Raw genomic sequence first — 19518 nt, 5'->3', positions numbered from 1 at the left:
TAACTAGTAATGAGCAAGGCGCCCCCGGTGGCACAGTATATTAAAGCGCTGAGCTGCTGAACTTGCAGACCGAAAGGTTGCAGGTTCGAATCCAGGGAGCAGAGTGAGCGCCCGCTGTTAGCCCCAGCTTCTGCTAACTTAGCAGTTCAAAAACATGCAAATGTGAGTAGATCAATAGGTGCTGCTCCGGTGGAAAGGTAACGGCGCTCCATGCAGTCATGCCGGCCACATGACCTTGGAGATGTCTATGGACAATGCCAGCTCTTAGGCTTAGAAAAGGAGATGAGCACCAACCCCCCAGAGTCGGGCATGACTAGACAATGTCAAGGGGAAACCTTTATCTTTACTATGACCCATGGTTTCAGATATCCATGGGAATAGGGGTCTTAGGATATATTCCCCATGGATAAAGAGTCACATTGTTTTGTGCTAGTAAAATAGTTGTATTGTTTTGCTGGTAAACTCCTGCTATTGGAAATTGCTTCCATTGTGTATGTTTGCAAAAAGCAAGTAAATGCAAATGAAACTGTGTTTGCCTCTTGTGTTGGCAGAGGAAGACGCAGAATAAAATATCTTCCAATTATAAAGTTGTCACAGTTTTGCAGAAAAGCATAATATACTTTTATTTCGCTGAGAGCATTTTAAGGAAATATTACTGCATGCAATAAAAACACATTTGTTGTTTTTTACTTTAAAAATAATCCAAGTAGTTGGTTGAATAAAAGCAATTTCAATGAATCTCTGTAATGGAGCTTAAATGTATCCTGGTTCTAAGGATCAGTCAGTTCTTTCTTGTTCTTTCATCAGTTTTCCACATTTGTTGGGGTTAAGAATGCAAATATTTTTAATGTTATTTTTACTTGAGAAAATACATGTTCTTGTGTTCTATTGGTGAACTTTAAATGGCACTTGAATTTCACACAAGTAACACAATATTTATCTCTTTTGCAGTGGTCTGTCCTCCAGGCACCTACTTCCAGAGTGACAGCTGTGTTCCCTGTCCCTCTGGATTCTATCAAGAGGAAACTGGAAGCTCTTTCTGCATCAAATGTCCTCTTGGGAAATCAACTGTTTCTACCGGAGCTTTCAGATCTGAACATTGTAAGCATCCTGGAACATTATATTCTGCGTCTTTCTGGCTATCAATGAACTTAGTTATAGATTACCTGTGGTTTCAGAGGCAGGGTGCCTCTTTATAGCAGTGTCTAGAGAATGAGGTATCAATAGTACAGTGACATCCATGTCCAAGTTTCCCATAAGCGATTATGAACTAGACAGTTGCACTAGCTGGTCTAATCCTGGTATGGGTAAACTTGGATCCTCCAAGTGTTTTGAACTTCAACTCCCAACAGCATGGTAGGCTGTTAGGAATTGTGGGAGTTGAAGTCCAATACACATGAAGTCCATGCCTGGCTAATCCAACAGCAATTTTCTTATATTTGTTAGATCTTGGAATAAGTTTGCTTTCTAGACAGCAGTTGAAATATCCTTTTGTTGAAAACTGGTGGCAGAATAAGGAAAGAACATTTTGTTTTGTGCAACACTAAAAGTGAGAGCCCGTGTGGTGTAGTGGTTTCAATGTAGGACTATGATTCTGGAGACCAGGGTTCAAATCCCTTCACAGAATGGAAACCTACTCAGTGACTATTGGAGATTATGCAGTGGGGCCCAGAGCATCCTCCTAACACTGTTTAATGATGGATGAATTTGACATGTTTTTATACTATCCAACTTAAAAGTAATTTTAAAGTTCTGGAGCAACTTTAAGAGGTGCTGGTCATACTCTGTGACACATTTAAAAATGTCTTTGGCTTGGGATTTATGAGCTTGTAGTATGTAATTAAATGTAGAAATGTGACTATATAATATTTCTTAAAGGAGGTGGACTAGTTCGAATTAGAAAACTAGAGAGAGAGAGAGAGAGAGAGAGAGAGAGAGAGACCTGTAGACCAGTCTTTATGTTTGTTAGTCTTGTTTTAGTATCTATGTTAAGTATGTATCTGTATTTTTTGTGTTTATGGGTTTTTTGGTGTGTGTGTTGTCATATGTAGATTTTTTTTGTACTAGTTAGAAAGATTAGTAGGGAGTTTTAAAAAATGTATAACTTTGTGGTGCATTTCTTCACTGTATTATAATTGTATTATGGTCTTTCTAGCAATAAACATTAGTATTAAAAAAGACAAAAATCTACCCAATTTTTTCTGTTTTCCTTCAACAGGTATTACTGATTGTCAGATGGATGAAAGGGATGTGAAATGCGATGAAAATGGGCAATATCAACCTTCCTACACAGATCCAACCACCAAAAAGTCCTTCTGCATTGATAGTTTTGGAGTGAAACTGGAGTGGACCGAAATGGATAGCTCGCTTACGGATTCCCAGTGTTTAGGTGAGTGGACCGGACAAAATTTTCTTCCAAAGAGATGTCAATCTAAGCAAGTATGTTTGTGAATATGCCTCACTAGGGAATTCTGGAACCTATTCGCTAATTAATAGTAACTCAACATCAGCTTTAAACATTAAGAGATACAGACAATTCTTGCCTCCAGCAAATGTTGCAAGTTCATTATTATTTTGCCTACATTTCCCCTTTTGCTTTGGAACTGATAGATCCTTGCAGAACTCATCTGTTTAGGTGAGAGGTTTCAACTTTTGATCCACCTGATGGTTTTGTTCTTCAATTGCCAGAAGTGCCAGCCATTATGGTCAGTTTATAGGAAGCTCCAAACATCTGTGGGTCAAAAGTTGAGAAACATTAGTTGAGGTAGGCATTGAAGAGAGGATTCAGAATTGTGTAGGGCTTTGAACATTGGGCTGTGGGCCATAGAATATCTGCATGGCTGTGAAAACCACATACTCTCAACACTAGAAGATCCTATTGCCATAAATCAGAAATGGCTTGAGGACACATCATCACAACAAAGACAGAAGACATCAATCTGGCATGTTCCTGTTTGCTTTGAATCCTGCCCTTTGGGAACTGGTGGCTTCCACCTCTGTAGGGTGGTGAATCTGTTCTTGGTTTTACTTTGAACTTGAGAGGGTGCTGAATGATTTTGAGCCTAATATTCAACTCCTTGAATAGCTCCAATTAGATGCTACTTCACATCACCACTGACTTGGAACATGATGTGGCTCATAACCTAGATTTATCTTGTTTTTGATCTGATCTTTCGATGTGGAGGTCCAAGGAAAAAACTAGGGGAAACACTCGATTTTTGCAGTTTTTTGGGGGAAAACCAGAGGGGGATGTTTTTTGTACCCCCCCATGGTTTTTTCTAGTTTTGTCATCTCTATTTGATCTCTACTTGTGCATCCTGATTTTTCTTGACCTGGACATTTCACAAATGTAAATCTGAAGCCCTAATGCAATTTCTAGAATGTCTATGCTCTTTGTTGTCACTTGCAATGAAGAATTCTGAAGTACTTTAGAAGTATGAATTGCTATATGTAAGCCACAATAATATTGACTAGTAATCATAATACTTCCTCTCGTACCTGGCTGCCCCTTTTATGGCTGACATGAGACATGGTGCTCCTGGCTCATCCCCATGGTGGGTTTTTTTCCAAGCAGAAAATGACACTTTGATCAAAAGCACCTGCAGTTGTGGTGCGGAAAACAGATGGCTTTTGTTTCAAATTAGTTTAGGCGGGTTTGGCTTTCAGAGGACAAACAGTGGTTTGAAAGGTTAATCTCTGGTTTTCATTCTGTGGTATTGGACTGAGAATTTTAAGGCAAACATTGCAGGTCCTTTTAATTGATCCCTCATCATGAATATCTGACATGGGACACCCACAGAAACTGTGGAATATTTTCTGACAGCACAATCAAAGCTAGTTGAGATGGCCAAAGACCAACAGAGCTGAAACTAAGCCAGGTGAAGCTAGGACAGATCCAAACACTTCCTAACCTTGGAATGTTGGAATTCATAATGGGCTAACTTCATCCTGGTCGAACTTTGCCAGTATTTTGTCTGTGTTTCTGGATGAGGTTTCCATATGGCCAAATTGGCTCTTGGGGGGGCTTAAATACTCTGGAGGGACCAGGTCCGGTCTGATTTTGGAAGCGTCCTCACTAAAAAGACCAGCTGGACCAGATACTGGTGTTCTTTGGCCGCCTGCTTCCTAGTGTTTATCTATGAAATGTTGTGAGGTATGGAAATGTGACCCACAAGCTAATTGTGGCCTATAGTGTCAGAGTGTGTGCACCTTATTGTAAAATATGTGTGGTCATCCCCAGATCAGACCACCCATGTATTGTGACCCATCAGGTTATAGAGAAACCTTCAATTGAGCACCAGGTGGGACAGATTTGGCCATAAAGTGCCTTTGACTCAGAGTTTGTGTGTCTGGTGCAGATCTGTAGGCCTCCTGCTCAACAATTTAGGTTACATTTGCATTGTTGAACTTGGATCTTGAGTCATACTGTTGTTTCTTAAAGAAATCTTTAAATTCTAATCCCAAGGCATGTCTTTTTAAGCAATACTTTTTCTAGTTTTTTCACCTTTTGTGAAAAGAAGATTTTCACAAAAAGAACATGGATCAGCCCTGAGGTCTAAGATGGGATTGACCTAAATGGCCTTAATGAGAGTTAATTTGGTTTTGTATCTCCTCTCCTTTGGGAGTGAGCTGGCAACCTCTGGACTCTTTGAATTTCTGTCTCCACACATTCTTAATGGAACATTTGGCATTCATTTAGGAGAGGCTGTAAAAAGAGACAAGTTCCAGATGAATAACTGTGCTAGTCTGCAGTAGCAAAAAACGGCGAGTCCTGAGGTGTCTTGAAAGCCGGCCTGTTTATTGAGGGATGAAATTTCATGAGCAAAAGCCTGCTTTGTTGAAAGTTATAACAATAATCCCTAGCACTTGCTGGAGGTGTGGCACTATGGGGTAGGGTGTTAAATCCTTTCTTTCTGTTCCCATTCCCTGACCTACAGCTGCTATTAATTGTGTATGCATGTGTGTCTGATAGAAAGAGAGCAAGAGAAGTGATATACTGAATTATTCTTTTTTTTAAAAAAATGTGAGTGCTTTTTTGTGATAACGTAAGGCTCATTTCACAAATGAAAACCAGATGACTACATTTGGCTAAGATGGCAAAAGCTATGAACGAGGAGAAACACACAAGCTAAAAGAAACTGTAGCAGTTTGCTTTTGCCTGAGCCTACTGGGAACAACAGTATTCTGCCCCATTTTCTCCTCCCACTAAGATAATTGAGTTCAAACTACTTTTGCACTTTGAACTCTGTTTGTAAACAATTGTAAGTCAGCCCAGGATGAATGGATAAAATTCAAAGAGAGGAAACTGGGAATGATTTAAAAGCAGCTGAAAAGTGGAAGGACGCAAGATGAATTAGGACTGTCCCTGCCAACCCAGGGAAGTTAAAGGAGAGTATGAGGGTTGCCAGATTGCATCTAGAGGGAGGTTCCTTTAACTTTTATCTTTAGGAGGTCTTTCAGCAGGATGACATTCTTGTCTTCTTTCACCCTTTAAACCCCAACCTTCAACCACTAGGTTTTCTTCCCAACACAATTACCTTGATGTGGAAACTGTCCCACGTGGTATCTTATCCTGCTCCAAGATCTCTTTCTTGTGTATGACTGAGAAATGCTGAGTGTTGGATTCTAATAAAGTTTGTAGAACTCCTGGATGCTCACCCCTATTTAAAGCCACTTCACTTATAGAAATCAACATTTGTTATCCATCAATACTACTCATTCTAAATTTGTCTCACTGTAAAGATTCTAAATAGCACCCTGACACTTGACAGATGTGTGTGCCTGCGTCCATGCCTACACAGCCACAGCAGATTACTGGGTGATTACTGGTCCTAAATACCCTATAGGCACCAGATCCCATCTGATCTGAACAGGGTTGGCCCTAGTTAGTACTTGGATAGGTGACCGCCAATGAATAGCAGGTGCTGTAGTCTACATTTCAGAGGAAGGTACTAGCAAAACTACTTCTGAGGAGGCCTCATCTAAGAAAATCCTATGGTTGGCCACTTAAACACACACAGGCTCACTGCTGGGTGGGGTTTCTCAGAATTGCAGTTTAACAACATCTGGAAAAGCAAGTTTGGGAATCACTAACAAATTAATCCACATCTGGTCCTTGTGGTCTCTTCCAGCTCCATCATGGACTGACTTTTCCTTTCCCTCTGATAGAGACTTCACAACCTTAATATTATTGCATCAAAAGGTATTTCAATGGCTGAAGAAATGGTACATGACTTTCCACACAGAGATTTTTGTCTTCATGACATACTGATATGATTTCTTGGATATACTGATGGCCCATTTTCTTGGTTCATCCTCATGGTTTGGACACTGTTAGTGATGGCATGACTCCTTGGAGTTTCCATATGTTGCATAAATAATATAATTGACCTTTTTTGTCCCTTCTTTTAGAAAAGAACAAGCCTAATTAATAGAGGCTTAGATGTGTATGTTCATGCTCTGTTGAATTTTCCATCATTTTCCAGTTACAGAAGGATCACATTCTGGCTTTAATGCATGAAAAAACAAAAGCAAAAGCAAAACAGATTTTCAAGATTATTCATTCTTTAAAAATACAAGTAGGCATAAAACTTATTTTTGTTAAGATAGCATCTGAGATTTTTTTTGTTTGCTTGTACTAGAAAATATATAAAATCCACTTGGACATGAAAATAAGTGCTTTACTATGGTGCATGGCATGAAACCTGACATACTGGGCTACATAGAGTAAAGCCATCTGTTTCTTACCGGGCTGAGAAACACGCAACCTTTGGAAAGTGCTGACCTCCAGCATCCACATACCTTGATTAGCACGTTGGTCAGAACTGATGGGGTTTGGAGTCAAACAAAATCTGGAAAACAATAGCTTCACCATCCCAATCTCTAACTTGACTGACATGAGATAAATGAACGTGTTATCAAATTCAAAGCAAAAACAATAAAAATGAAAAACTGGACCAATTTGTATGGGTCCAGAAAGAAAAGAAAACATCTCCTAAATCTAAAGTCCAACAATTCATTCATTGTGAGCCACCAAAATGGCAGAAAATAGTAGACAAGTGTTTAGGTTCATCGAAACTTCCTTCTCAGCAGAAAGTTGAAAGCAGAAAGCAATGTACCATTGGACTAGGTTTGTACTATTGCCCTGAGTTTTAGAAGATCCAGAATCTATTCTTTACGTAGCCATAAAAATCTACCAGGCGACCTTAGCAACTCTCTCTTGTTGAGCCTACTTTGCCAGATTGTTGTGAGGATACAGTGAGAAGCAGGACAGTTGTGCATAGTGCGTTCAATTCATTGGCTGAAAGGTAGGCTGTAAATAAGCTAAATGAAATAAGATGATGTGAGAATTATGAAGAATCATAGGATCATGGAGTTGGAACAGACCATCCAGTCCCTAACCATGCAGGAATATACAATCAAAGTATTCTCAACAGACAACCACCCAACCTCTGTTTAAAACTTCCAGAGAAGAAGACCCCAACACACTCCAAGGCAGGATATTCCATTAGCCAACAGGTCAGAAAGTTTTTCCTAATGTTTATGTTAGGTGGAATCAATTTTCTTGTAGGCTGAATTTATGGCTCTATGTTCTAGTTTCTGAAGCAGAAGAAAACAAGCTTTCTTCATATTTAAATGGCTTTCATGCTCCTTCCAACCTCCAAGCTAAACATGTCCAGTTTGCCACGATCCTTTTTTTTTATTGGGATGCTGAGAATCAGTCATAGTATTCCAGGTGAGGTCTGACCAAAACAGAATAGAGTGGTTCTATGACTTCATCTAGATCAGTGATTCTCAACCTGTTGGTCCCCAGATGTTTTGACCTTCAACTCCCAGAAATCCTAACAGCTGGTAAACTGGCTGGGATTTCTGGGAGTTGTAGCCCCAAACACCTGGGGACCCAAAGGTTAAGAACCACTGATCTAGACACTATATTCCTATTAATTACATCTAGTATCACAATTAAATAACAATTTCTTCTGCATGTATTACCCAAAGTGTTAACCATTTTTTTTTCAAACCCATTCTGCATGTGTTGTGATGATTTGTAGTAGGGACAGCACTTGTTCATAGTGGCATTGCACTTACGGATTCTTCTATTTTCCTTGGGTTTTGCCTGAGTTCTTTATTTCAAGTGAGGACATCAGTGTTTCATCAGACATTTTAGTAATGAACACTTTAGAGTTTTAATAATGCTGTATATCAGGCATGGGCAAACTTTGGCCCTCCAAATGCCAGGTGGGAGTTGAAGTCCAAAATACCTGGAGGGGCAAAGTTTGCCCATGCTTGCTATATATCATCTGAGAGCTTTCCTTGCTCCTTTTGCCACTCTATTTTTATTTTATTATATTGGTTGGTTATTGATTGATACAGATATCCATATATCAAGCTGCCCAAAGAACATTCTTCCTGAGTGGCACATAATTGCACTTCATAATAAAACTAAACTATAAGGCCTTTACAGTGCATAGGAAATCTCTGCTCAAATTGATTGACTGTTTCTGGGATATTTTTTTAAAATTTCAGTTCTCAGACAATTTGAGGAGGTTCCTGCTTCCAAGCTTTCCTTCTCGACAGAAGACGTGAAGATAGTTGGATCTGTAACCATCCCAGGAGGACCTGAAAGTGCACTCCAACAGTGCATTGCAGGTAATAATGCTGATTTCCATTTCTTCTCTGCCAAAGAGGATAGAGTAAATAAATCATGGACACCAAAGATGGTAATTCTCAGTTCTTAAAAGCCTAGGGTAAGGTTTCTATGTATTCAACTATGATCATGCTGAATTAGGGGTGCCATATTGTTGTTTTTAAATATCCCCCTCATTTTAGCAGACATCTGGGAGACAGGTAGAACACGTAGAATGGAAATATATTTCTTTCCTTTTCAATCTGGAAAGTATTTACTAATATTCACAAATGTATACACATTTCTAACAAATGAAGCTTGAGTTTACAAATTGTTAAGGTCAGGAGAAGCAAAACTTTCTAATCCCACAAAAAACAATAGGGATACCATACGGTTGCTCTATTTCTTTGGTAGACATCCTCATCATGTTGGCACCAACTGCATTTGCTGTGCGTGATTGTTGGAGCAGCATTTGCCAGAAGTGTCTGGTGTTGAATGTAGGACTCACACCATGTATCCTTTTGTACTTCCAGAGTGTGTGAAAGATGAAGCATGTGGATTTCTCACTTTGTCTACTGCAAGGACAGACATCCTGTGTGAGCTGTACAGTGCGATAGAGAGCAATTATAACTGTTCTGCTTCTGGACTGGTAACTAAATGCAGTTGTTTTATGACTAATCTAGGATAGGTTGAGTATCCTTTCTCTGAAGTTTTGAAATCCACAATGCTCCATCATTTTGCGTTGTCCACATTGGTTAGTTCGGATAGCAACACCTTTGCTTTCACTGTACACAAACTTATTTTCATGCCTCAAATTATTGAAATATTATAAATTTCAGATTTGGATAAGGTTACAAATCCGTAATGGCCTCTTTTTTATTTTTCCATATGAGAAGAAAGCTCATGTATATTTGGACTGTGCCAGCCTTGCAAAACAAAGAAACAAATGAACCAGCACCTTAATGTGGCAGTTGTGATAAAATGGGTAAACAGTTGTGATATTACCCAGAAGAGATTCACTCTTGCATGTAACAATAAAACCAAAGAATGTTTGCATAACTAGTGGTGAAATGCATTTCTAACCTTTAGAGTACGGTAGTGAAAAGTAATTCCTATGAAAAAAACAACACCCGTATGCTGGCCTGGCCGCCACCAATCCCACCTGTTTATCTAGTGTTCGTGCTGCTTTTTAAGTATCATCCACAAATATTATATATAGATAAGCTTACATCTCCTAAAATGATAATGCTAATAAGAAGTTTGAGACATTTATGTGTTTCTTTGGTAACACATATTAGCAGCTTATGCATGCTCTTCTTTCTGTTTCAGGTTCAGGGGGCTTGGGATAATGCTGCCACCACTAGTGCTTCTCACCTCAGCTGCATCCTTAAAGTAAGAAGCCAAGACCAGAATGCCGTAAGAGTCTATCTGAAAAAAGGTACGGACTAAATAACTTTAGTTACCTGTGTTGGTGAAAGAAAGCACCATATAAGACATTTGTTCTACATTTGCTGGTTTAACTTTTGCAGATCTGATTATTCATGAATTTGATTAATGTGTTCTCTCTATGAATCTCTAGATCTTCCAGCGTGACTCTCAGGTTCTCCTCTGCCAGAGACAGACCAAAGAGTCATACTGAAGGATCTAGAGGTTCCTAGAGAGGATACTTCCCTAGGCATTTGTATGTCCTCCAGCAGAATTCTATCGTCAACTTCCATTAGAAGAGATGTGCTGGAGTGCATAGAGATTCCTTTTTAAAGTTAATAAAAGAGAGTTTTTATGTGCAGTTTATACTTTTGTATGAATTTTGCACTCTTGTGGGAGTTTCGTACTCTTAACCTAGTAATAAAACAAATGAGTTAAGAGTGCAAAACTCCCACAAAAGTACAAAAACTACAAATAAAAATACTTTGTTAACTGGGGGATGATGCCTGGCTCGACAGCAGTACGTGTGAAAAAGACACTGGCGTCCTCGTGGACAACAAGTTAAACATGAGCCTACAATGTGATGCGGCAGCTAAAAAAGCCAATGGGATTCTGCCCTGCATAAATAGGGGTATAGCATCTAGATCCAGGGAAGTCATGCTCCCCCTCTAGTCTGCCTTGGTCAGACCACACCTGGAATACTGTGTCCAGTTCTGGGCACCACAGTTGAAGGGAGATGTTGACAAGTTGGAAAGCGTCCAGAGGAGGGCGACTAAAATGATTAAGAGTCTGGAGAACAAGCCCTATGAGGAGCGGCTGAAAGAGCTGGGCATGTTTAGCCTACAGAAGAGAAGGCTGAGAGGAAACATGATGGCCATGTACAAATATGTGAGGAGAAGTCATAGGGAGGAGAGAGCAAGCTTGTTTTCTGCTGCCCTGCAGACTAGGATGCAGAACAATGGCTGAAACTTCAGGAAAGGAGATTCCACCTGAACATCCGGAATAATTTCTTCACTGAGACACTGGAACTCTCTGCCGCGGAGTGTGGTGGAGGCTCCTCCTTCGGAGGCTTTCAAGCAGAGGCTGGATGGCCATCTGTTGGGGGTGCTTTGAATGTGATTTTCCTGCTTCTTAGCAGGGGGTTGGACTGGATGGCCCATGAGATCTCTTCCAACTCTATGATTCTATGAAAAAATAAACCTCTTTTATTAACCAGCAAATGTGTACTTTTAAAAAAAGTTGTTTTATTTCTGTGTGAGCAACAAACTGGGTTTCGGGCATCACACTATCCCTCCTCAACCCCCCTCAGAGCCACACTCTCTTGCTGAAGTGGCAATTTTTTCCTCCTATTTTCCCCAATAGAACATCTCAGTCTTAGCAGACCTGGTGGCAGGTTTGCAGGGGGAGGTCCAGATTTTCAGTGGCAACTGTGGTAAATAACACAGAACTGGGATGTAAAGGGGGTGTGTGTCATGCATACCCCATCTGTGCCTTAGAAGAACTCTGGATCACTGCAGTTTTGACAAGGGCCATTTCAATGCTCACTTGTTGGGCTACACCAGTGTCTTTTGGGTGCATTAGAAAGAATGTAACATGAATTCCACCTGCCATTGGGTCATTTGTCATTGATTTTTTATTTGTTCCACGTTTTGTAAAGACTTGGGAGAGGGGGCTTTGAGAGATTGTGGGCTGGTTTGGGAGCATACTTCACTAAAAGAGGGCGGGCTGTGGTGCAGGCTGTTGACCAGCCTGCTGCAATAAATCACTCTGACCATGAGGTCATTAGTTCGAGGCCAGCCCATGGCGGGGTGAGCACCCGTCAATTAAAAATAAAATATAGCCCCTGCTCATTGCTGACCTAGCAACCCGAAAGATAGTTGCATCTGTCAAGTAGGAAATAAGGTACCACTTATAAAAGTGGGGAGGCAAGTTTAACTAATTTACGACTTGGAATGAGGAAGTGCCGTCAGAGTGGATGATGAAGCAGCTGCTCTCCACTGTGGCCAGAATCGAACATCCCCTCAGGAGAAGGTTAAATTGCCTCTGCGTCTGTCTGTCTCTGTTTGATGTGTTTATGGGCATTGAATGTTTGCCCTATGTGTGTATAATCTGCCTGAGTCCCCTTCGGGGTGAGAAGGGCGGAATATAAATACTGTAAATAAAATAAAATGGCCTGTGGTTTTGGAGGCTTCAGAGACTTATGGGTCTCAAAAGCTACAGGTAACAAGTGGACTGTACTTTGCCCATCCCATCTTAGAAAATAGCCAAGTAGCTCAACTAAATTAGTGGCATTTCCAGGTTACACCCATAACTTACTTGGTGATGGTATTGGCAGTAATTTTATTTCTAGGGACTTCAACAGCAATTAGTTAGAATCCAGTCGTGTCCTTCTATGAGCAAAGGAACTAGTCTTATCTCACTGTCATGCTATTCAACTTTCAATGCTATGGTGTTATGGCTTGAATAAAAATATCCATAGGTCCTAAAATCTTGAAGGAATCAACCCTATGTTTTTTCTTGTCACTTTCTCATAAACGTCAAGTTTACATTACAGCTCAATTTACATTCTGTGTCATTCTTTGTCCTGCCCCACTCTTTCAAGGACAAGAATTCACAACAGCTGGAGCGAAGACCTTTGAGATGACCGATTTCCAGGATGTTGTTTCTGGCGTGTACCACAACCTGGTCCTCTCAGCAGCTGGTACATCTTTGACTGATGCTTATCTCTTCTGCCGCCAGGCCTGCAGCCAAGACGCTTGCTGTGATGGATTTATCTTGAGCCAGATTGTACTTGATGGAGGTAACTGTGTCCAGGCTACAGATGTGGAAGAAAAAGAGAACGATATCCCACATCTTCGCACTTATCCCTTTTAATGGAAACATTCTTAAGAAGCAAACAAAGCAGAGAAACCCATGTGTTATTGATCATGTCTTTGTAAAACTTGGATTTTAAAAGCTTACTTGATTAATCTTTACTTGGGGGAACATAATTTTATTGAATGATACTATATTGGGCACAAGTTGGTTTGTCAGTTGGTTTGTCAGTAGGGGTTGTGAAAAATGAAACCAGGGATGGGGAACTATGGTCCTCTGGCCTTGGCTAAACTTTGCCTCCTATCAATTCTTAGCAATTGTTTTATTATTGAACGGTTGTATGCTGTATGTTGGTACTGAATGTAAACCACCCTGAGTTGTTGTTGTTGTCTACTCTTCCAATGCATTCAAGATGATCTGTAACAGAGACAAGCAAAAACTTTTTAATCATTAAGCATTAACTCAATACTAATATTAAAATATTAATGTTAAAGAAGATAGAAATAAATGACAGAGCTAGCACACATACGATTAGATCTTCATTGATCGCAGACTAGTCTCAGAATTAAACAGAAATTATGTCTATGCATTGATCCCCAAATTTTGGTTAGAATTCTGGTTTCTGATCTGGATCTTGAATACAATCAAGATTACCATATGTCAGAATCAGTTTCATGGTAAATACCATTTGTTGGTGCTTCAAATGCACTTTCACTTTTAAATTACAGCTATTTTTTGGTTTCCCAATGTCTGTTTTCAGGTAGTGTCTTCTGTGCTCTCATGAGCTATCCAGATGCATTAATCTGCAATGTTAAGAACTGGGATGGAAGTTCGACACGAGAACAAGAAAATATGTGCCAAAGGGTGAAGTACAGTGAAGAAAAGAAGTACAGATTTATCTTAGGAGGCCAAGTGCTCTCATCAAGTAAGTTTACCAGTTTTCCATTGGTATGGAACAACTGTACTGTTGTTTGGAAGGGGCATTTTAGCTAGTTCCTCACCTCAACCCAAACTGGTCCAAAATGGAAACCAGAAGTGATGTTATATATAACATCAGCAAAACATATAGCAAAAACACAACAGTGTGATCTGATAAAGGTAGCATGAGTGTGAAAATTATGTCTATTTATTTATTTATTTATATTTATTTACCCTATTTATATCCTGCCTTTATATCTAGTGTAATTGCCCACAATCAGGAGAAACGATGGTTATTGTGCTGACTGTGTTGTTTTTCCCCTTTGCGTTAGCATCTGAGCTCATAGAAGATACTGAAGCTTCTCTTACTACATTTCAGCGTGTTTACCTATGGAATGGTACGTTTTAGGATATTCCTGCCCATTTGTTTCTGATATCAGTCTGAAATTGTTCCTGCATGGCACAATGGGGTTGGGCTGGGTGGCCCTTGAGGTTGCTTCCAGCTCTATGATTCTTTTTCTTAATTCATAGTCCAGAGAATAATGATACCAACTGGGTATCATAAACTAAATTTTGTTTGCCTTTTAGATTCCAATATGATGACCCGGACAAGATCTTCTTCATGTAACACTGTTGTTCCTCCAACAGAGATGAAACCATTGTTGCCAGGTATTTATCCAGAACTTCATCGGTGTTATGAACTTATGATTTTCATTGTTACTATACTATTCGTTTAAAAAAAATTCCCATGGCTTGTATTGCAAATGGGCTTCTTCATACTATTTGGGCCAAGATCCAGAGAATAACCCCTTTAGCAGAAAGAAGAAAGTATTTCTTTACAATTCCTAGGTGGTCCCATAGCCCTCCAGAGCAGGGTTTCATGGAGTACAAGGAGTTGCAAGGAGAAGTAGGACTGTCTGGTTTTTGCTTCCTATCTTTTCTCTGATTGGTATCATATTTATTTATTTACAATATTTCTACCCCACCTTTCTCACCCGAGGGGACTCAAGGCAGCTTACATTAATAGGCAAAAATTCAATGCCTGAAAACAATACACTAAAACAGCAGTTCATATAAAACAAATAAAATGGCAGAGTAAAAACACATTATACAAAATTTAAAACATATCCAAGTTAAAATCCATTCGTCCAAAATCCTCATACGTAAGTCTTAATCCAGACCCTGTGAAATCGATGTTCTCATTCATTAATCATGGACTGCAGAGGTTGCTTTGGGTTTCTACTTTAGTGTTCCAAGCGTTAGTCCTAAATTCAGTGAACTATCTAAGGTGCTGAGTCCTATCTCAAAAACATCTTCAGCATTTGGATAGCTCCTTTAAAGTTCAAACTTGAAAGCCAAAACAGACTTTCTGTCTATTATCATGGAAGCTATCGTCTGCCATGGAACATGCAATGTATGGAGTTCTGCTCATAGAATGCTTTCATCACTGGGTTCCCAGGCATTTTCAATAATTTGATGCATATGGCTTCATCGTTATAGCTTCTAACTTCTGTCATTTGTTATTGTTAGCTTCTATGGTTTGGAATGTTGGGATTCAACAAATTTTCAAGTTATATGGAAAGCTTTGCATTTGTTTCTCTTCTCCATATTGATAAGATTCAGCCACAGAATTCTTTTCTCTGATGGAAAGCAGCCAAATACGGATCAACCAGAGTCGTTCTCTACCATCCCAGGAATACTGGCTTTTCCAGCCCAGATTCTCAGCGGAGGGGGCCCGTCTCTGGTGTCTTGCACGTAAGACATTTTGGGTCATGGGGAACATTCATACCACCAATTACTCAACAGTCTAATCCTTGTATAATGTTTGCAACATTCCATTAATAGGCCAAGAGATAAATGTAAAGCAAAAAGCTGAATTTAGAAAAGATAACCTCTAAAAAGAATGTAGAAAGATCACCATAAATCTGATGCTTGGTGAACTTGAGATATTTGTTCCCACACTTTCATTCTGCAGTTGACAGAAGACTGTATTTTTTAAGTGAACAGATTGTTCGACTTATGCTCTTTATGTACAATTGATGTTTAAGAGTAGGAGAGATTTGACATTTCTTTTCAGCAGAAAGAAAGAGAAAAATATTATGGGTTGGAACCTGAGTAAAGAAAAACATGTGAACATGTCCACGGCCTCCAACATTTGACAGATACTGACCACAGTTTATAGAATGCAAACTACTTTTATAAAAATTGTATTGTTTCTATATATATATATATTTTTTAAAAAACAGTGTCTTAAAGGCTCACATACAGAGAGTAATTAATACTACTGAAAATATTATTATTATTACTACTATTTATAATTCTAAATCATACCAATAATACTAAAATACTACTAGCCCTAGTGGTTTCACTATTATAAGTATTATTGAAAATGACTTTGCTAAGGTAGATTTTCCTTTTCTAGGTTGTCTGGAGGATGCCTTCTGTCAATTGGCTGACATCCCAAACATTGCAGCTTCGGTGTTCTTCCCCTGCACCCTTTTCCCAATGGCCCAAATCTGTGAAAATGCCATTAACAACATCCCTGAGAATTGTAACATTGTGTTGCCTCAGAAACCCAACATCTTGTATCAGAAGATAGGTGAGTTGGGTCAATATTTCTGTGATTATTTTTGCAATATCATTAGTTAGAATTAATCTTGTAATTTTTTTTTGGAAAAATACTGCCTACTGCTTAGAAAAATCTGGTCTACAGATACAGTACATAAATATGAATAGATCAGTAACTCAACTATTAAAGAAAAATACCATAGCAGAGTAATAAATTGCCTCTTCCTGAAATGCTATTCACTTTAAATGCATAGCTCAATATTTTGGGATTTGAAGTGTAGTGTGGCATCGGCATTCTTTGGCAGCGAAGATTTAAAACCATGTAAAACTAAATAGTCATGATCCCATAGCTCTGAGCCATGGCTGTTAACCTGGTATCAAACTGCATTCATTTTACTGTGTAGATGCAACGAAAGACATCAGTTGGACTCGGAAAAGGCCTGGGACACTTTCTCAGTCTCTCCTTCTGTTTATTTTTCAGTCTCCCTAGAAGGGAGTGTGAAGAATTTTTATACCCGGTTACCATTCCGAAAAATGTCACAAATCTCTGTGAGCAGCAAGATGGATGTGTCTGGGAAAACTGTCTCCAATGGGTATGGCTTTGCTCTCTTGAGTCCTGTGTGCATTGATTTTTGGCTCCATAAGATGAACAAGAGATCTCTCTGGCAACAAGAAAAAGATAAAATCTGAGGGCTTAAAGGACCCTTGAATGGTCTCTTATTCTTGTCCAAATCCAGAGTAATTGTTTTGCAATGCGGTAAGTCTTCAGACCAGTGCTACGTATGATAACTCCACCATCCAAGACTAGTATGCAACTAACACAAAGCAGGAATGTAAAGAAGTGCTGGATGGCAAAGCTACCTTCTGATGAGACATAAGGCACCAGGTCTCAGAATTACCTTCAGAGTGGTTTTCTTTATTTTAATCATAAGAATTCATAACTGCAGTCGAGTATCTCTTATCTCAGTGGTTCTCAACCTGTGGGTCCCCAGGTGTTTTGGTCTACAACTCCCAGAAATCCCAGCCATTTTACCAGCTGTTTGGATTTCTGAGAGTTTAAGGCCAGAACATCTGGGGACCCACAGGTTGAGAACCACTGCCTTATCTGAAATGCTTGTGAGTGTTTTGGATTTTAATTTTAAGTTTTTCAAATACTTGTATTTGTATATACATACATACATACATACGTAATGAGATAGAGGTAGGACCCAAGGCTACACATGAAAATTAATTTGTCTTTAGGATATACCTTATACAGATAGCCTGTAGGCAATTTTATATGTGTTATTTTTTTAATACTTTTGAGGATGAAACAAAGGATGCATACATTAAACCTGCAGAATGCAAAGATGTTACTCGTCTAAGCTACCCTTGTGGACAGTTTTGGATTTTGAAGTATTTTGGATTTGGGGATTCTGGAAAAGGGATGCTCAACCTGTACATCTTTTTACACCCAGTCTCTATACAAATATAAGTGGAAGCAAATTTATTTTGTAAAAGGAGTGATTTCAGATGGAAAGACTAGGATGCTTTCTGAGTTCTAGGAATGCTTAGGATATGCTAAGTAATGCAAATGTATGTGGGGAATATATTAAGATAAAGATAACACATTGTTGGGCAAGGCTCTTCTTCTTCTCTTCTTATCCCTCTTCTCTTTTTGCTTCCTCGTCTTCTTCTCTAACTTAAAATCATATATTTCACTTTAGCTGAGACAAGGAATAGCTTAATATAGAGATTTGCTAACACATAGACCAAAACAAACTTTTGAAATGATAAATTAATCAGCATGTATATTACGTTTTAGCAAATACAGCAGTGAAGCACAGCCATGGCATGATTTAAGATATGAAATGCTCTCTGTAGTGATTTCCTTCCAAATGCATTGTGTTTTTGTACAGGTTCTTTGACTGCGAACGCCTCTGTGATGCTGATCCTTGCTGTTCAGGCTTTGGACTCTTGAATGCTTCCCAAGAGACAGGTATTCATTATTTATCATATAGATCAGAACTTCTCAAACTGTGCATCATGACATTTGGCACGAAACACTAATATCTGCAGTGTTTAGGTGTGTTTTGAAAACGTAATGAAAAACCTCTCATGATTCCATAACATTGAGACATGGCCACTGAAATGGTGTCATTCATTCTCCCCTGGAGATGCGGTCTCAAAAAGCCGATAGGATCCTCTCTTTAGAGCATGGTTCCCAACCTTTGGGCCTTCAAGTGTTTTGGACTTCAACTCCCAGAAATCCCAGCCAGCTTACCAGCTGTTAGGAACTGTGGGAGCTGAAGTCCAAAACACCTGGAGGTCCAAAGATTGGGACCCATTGCTTTACAGCTTCAGACTTCTGACTTGGTCAGCAATTGCCATTTTCTGTATTTATTTATCAAGTTCCTGTAGAGAATGTGAGCACGGTACCATAATGTCCTGTTCTCTATATGCAGGTGGCAAGGTCTTGTGCTTGACCTTGAACAGTTTGGGAATTCAAGCTTGCAGTGAGGAACTCAGAAGCGAGTGGCAGGTTTCGGACTGTACGTCTCCGGATACAGAGGTCAAGATCCATCCTTTTGGCTGGTACCAGAAATCAGGTTCGTCACATCTTTGCTGTTTAACTATTTTCCGAAAAATGTAGTGACATTTTATTTCAAATTAAAGTGTTGATGGTAGAAGTAGGGTCCTATCTGGCATTGGAGTACAAAGAATCCAGAGAAGAAGGCTGAACTCACCTAAAAAGTTCACTACAGAGAAGAAGTTAGCTCTTGTGTGTCTTCTAGTTGGTTCTGACTTAAGGCAACCCTAGGATGATCTTGTGGTAGAGTTTTCTTGGCAAGATTTGTTCAGAAGGAGTTTACTCTTGCCATACTCTGAGAGTGAGACTTGCCCAAGGCCAACCAGTAGGTTTTCATGACTGAGCAAGGATTCGAAACCTGGTCTCCCAGTGTCCTTGTCCAAAACTCAACCACTGGTTCTAATTCCTAGTTGTTATGGAAGTGATACATACTGTGGTATTTCTACAACCCACCTCAGTGTGGGCACAGAACGTAAGACCTTGGAGAAATTACATGTTTAGATTGCAATGTCCAGAATCCCCCAGGAAAATAATTATCTCCGGCCTCTGTTCAGTCCAAAAAAGTGTCTGTTGAAATAGTGTGAGTATGATGAGGCGT

General features: G+C 39.5%; 1 protein-coding gene across 1 annotated transcript in view; it reads left to right on the top strand.

The window, feature by feature from the left end:
- The window catches only part of tg (thyroglobulin), a 157299-nt gene that overhangs the window by 56291 nt on the left and 81490 nt on the right, over window positions 1-19518 (top strand). The window contains exons 21-34 of the mRNA XM_062980017.1: window positions 952-1101; window positions 2219-2389; window positions 8527-8649; window positions 9160-9275; window positions 9956-10064; window positions 12654-12851; window positions 13626-13790; window positions 14116-14181; window positions 14372-14452; window positions 15401-15538; window positions 16206-16382; window positions 16833-16944; window positions 18250-18329; window positions 18796-18939. Of these exons, the coding sequence (XP_062836087.1) occupies window positions 952-1101; window positions 2219-2389; window positions 8527-8649; window positions 9160-9275; window positions 9956-10064; window positions 12654-12851; window positions 13626-13790; window positions 14116-14181; window positions 14372-14452; window positions 15401-15538; window positions 16206-16382; window positions 16833-16944; window positions 18250-18329; window positions 18796-18939 (1830 nt within the window). The remainder of the gene's footprint in view (window positions 1-951; window positions 1102-2218; window positions 2390-8526; window positions 8650-9159; window positions 9276-9955; window positions 10065-12653; window positions 12852-13625; window positions 13791-14115; window positions 14182-14371; window positions 14453-15400; window positions 15539-16205; window positions 16383-16832; window positions 16945-18249; window positions 18330-18795; window positions 18940-19518) is intronic.

This window comes from Anolis carolinensis, chromosome 4, assembly GCF_035594765.1.
Source record: "Anolis carolinensis isolate JA03-04 chromosome 4, rAnoCar3.1.pri, whole genome shotgun sequence".
Classification (NCBI taxonomy): Eukaryota; Metazoa; Chordata; class Lepidosauria; order Squamata; family Dactyloidae; genus Anolis; species Anolis carolinensis.
Note: the sequence above shows the minus strand (reverse complement) of the source record. Positions and strands in the feature narration are given on the sequence as shown.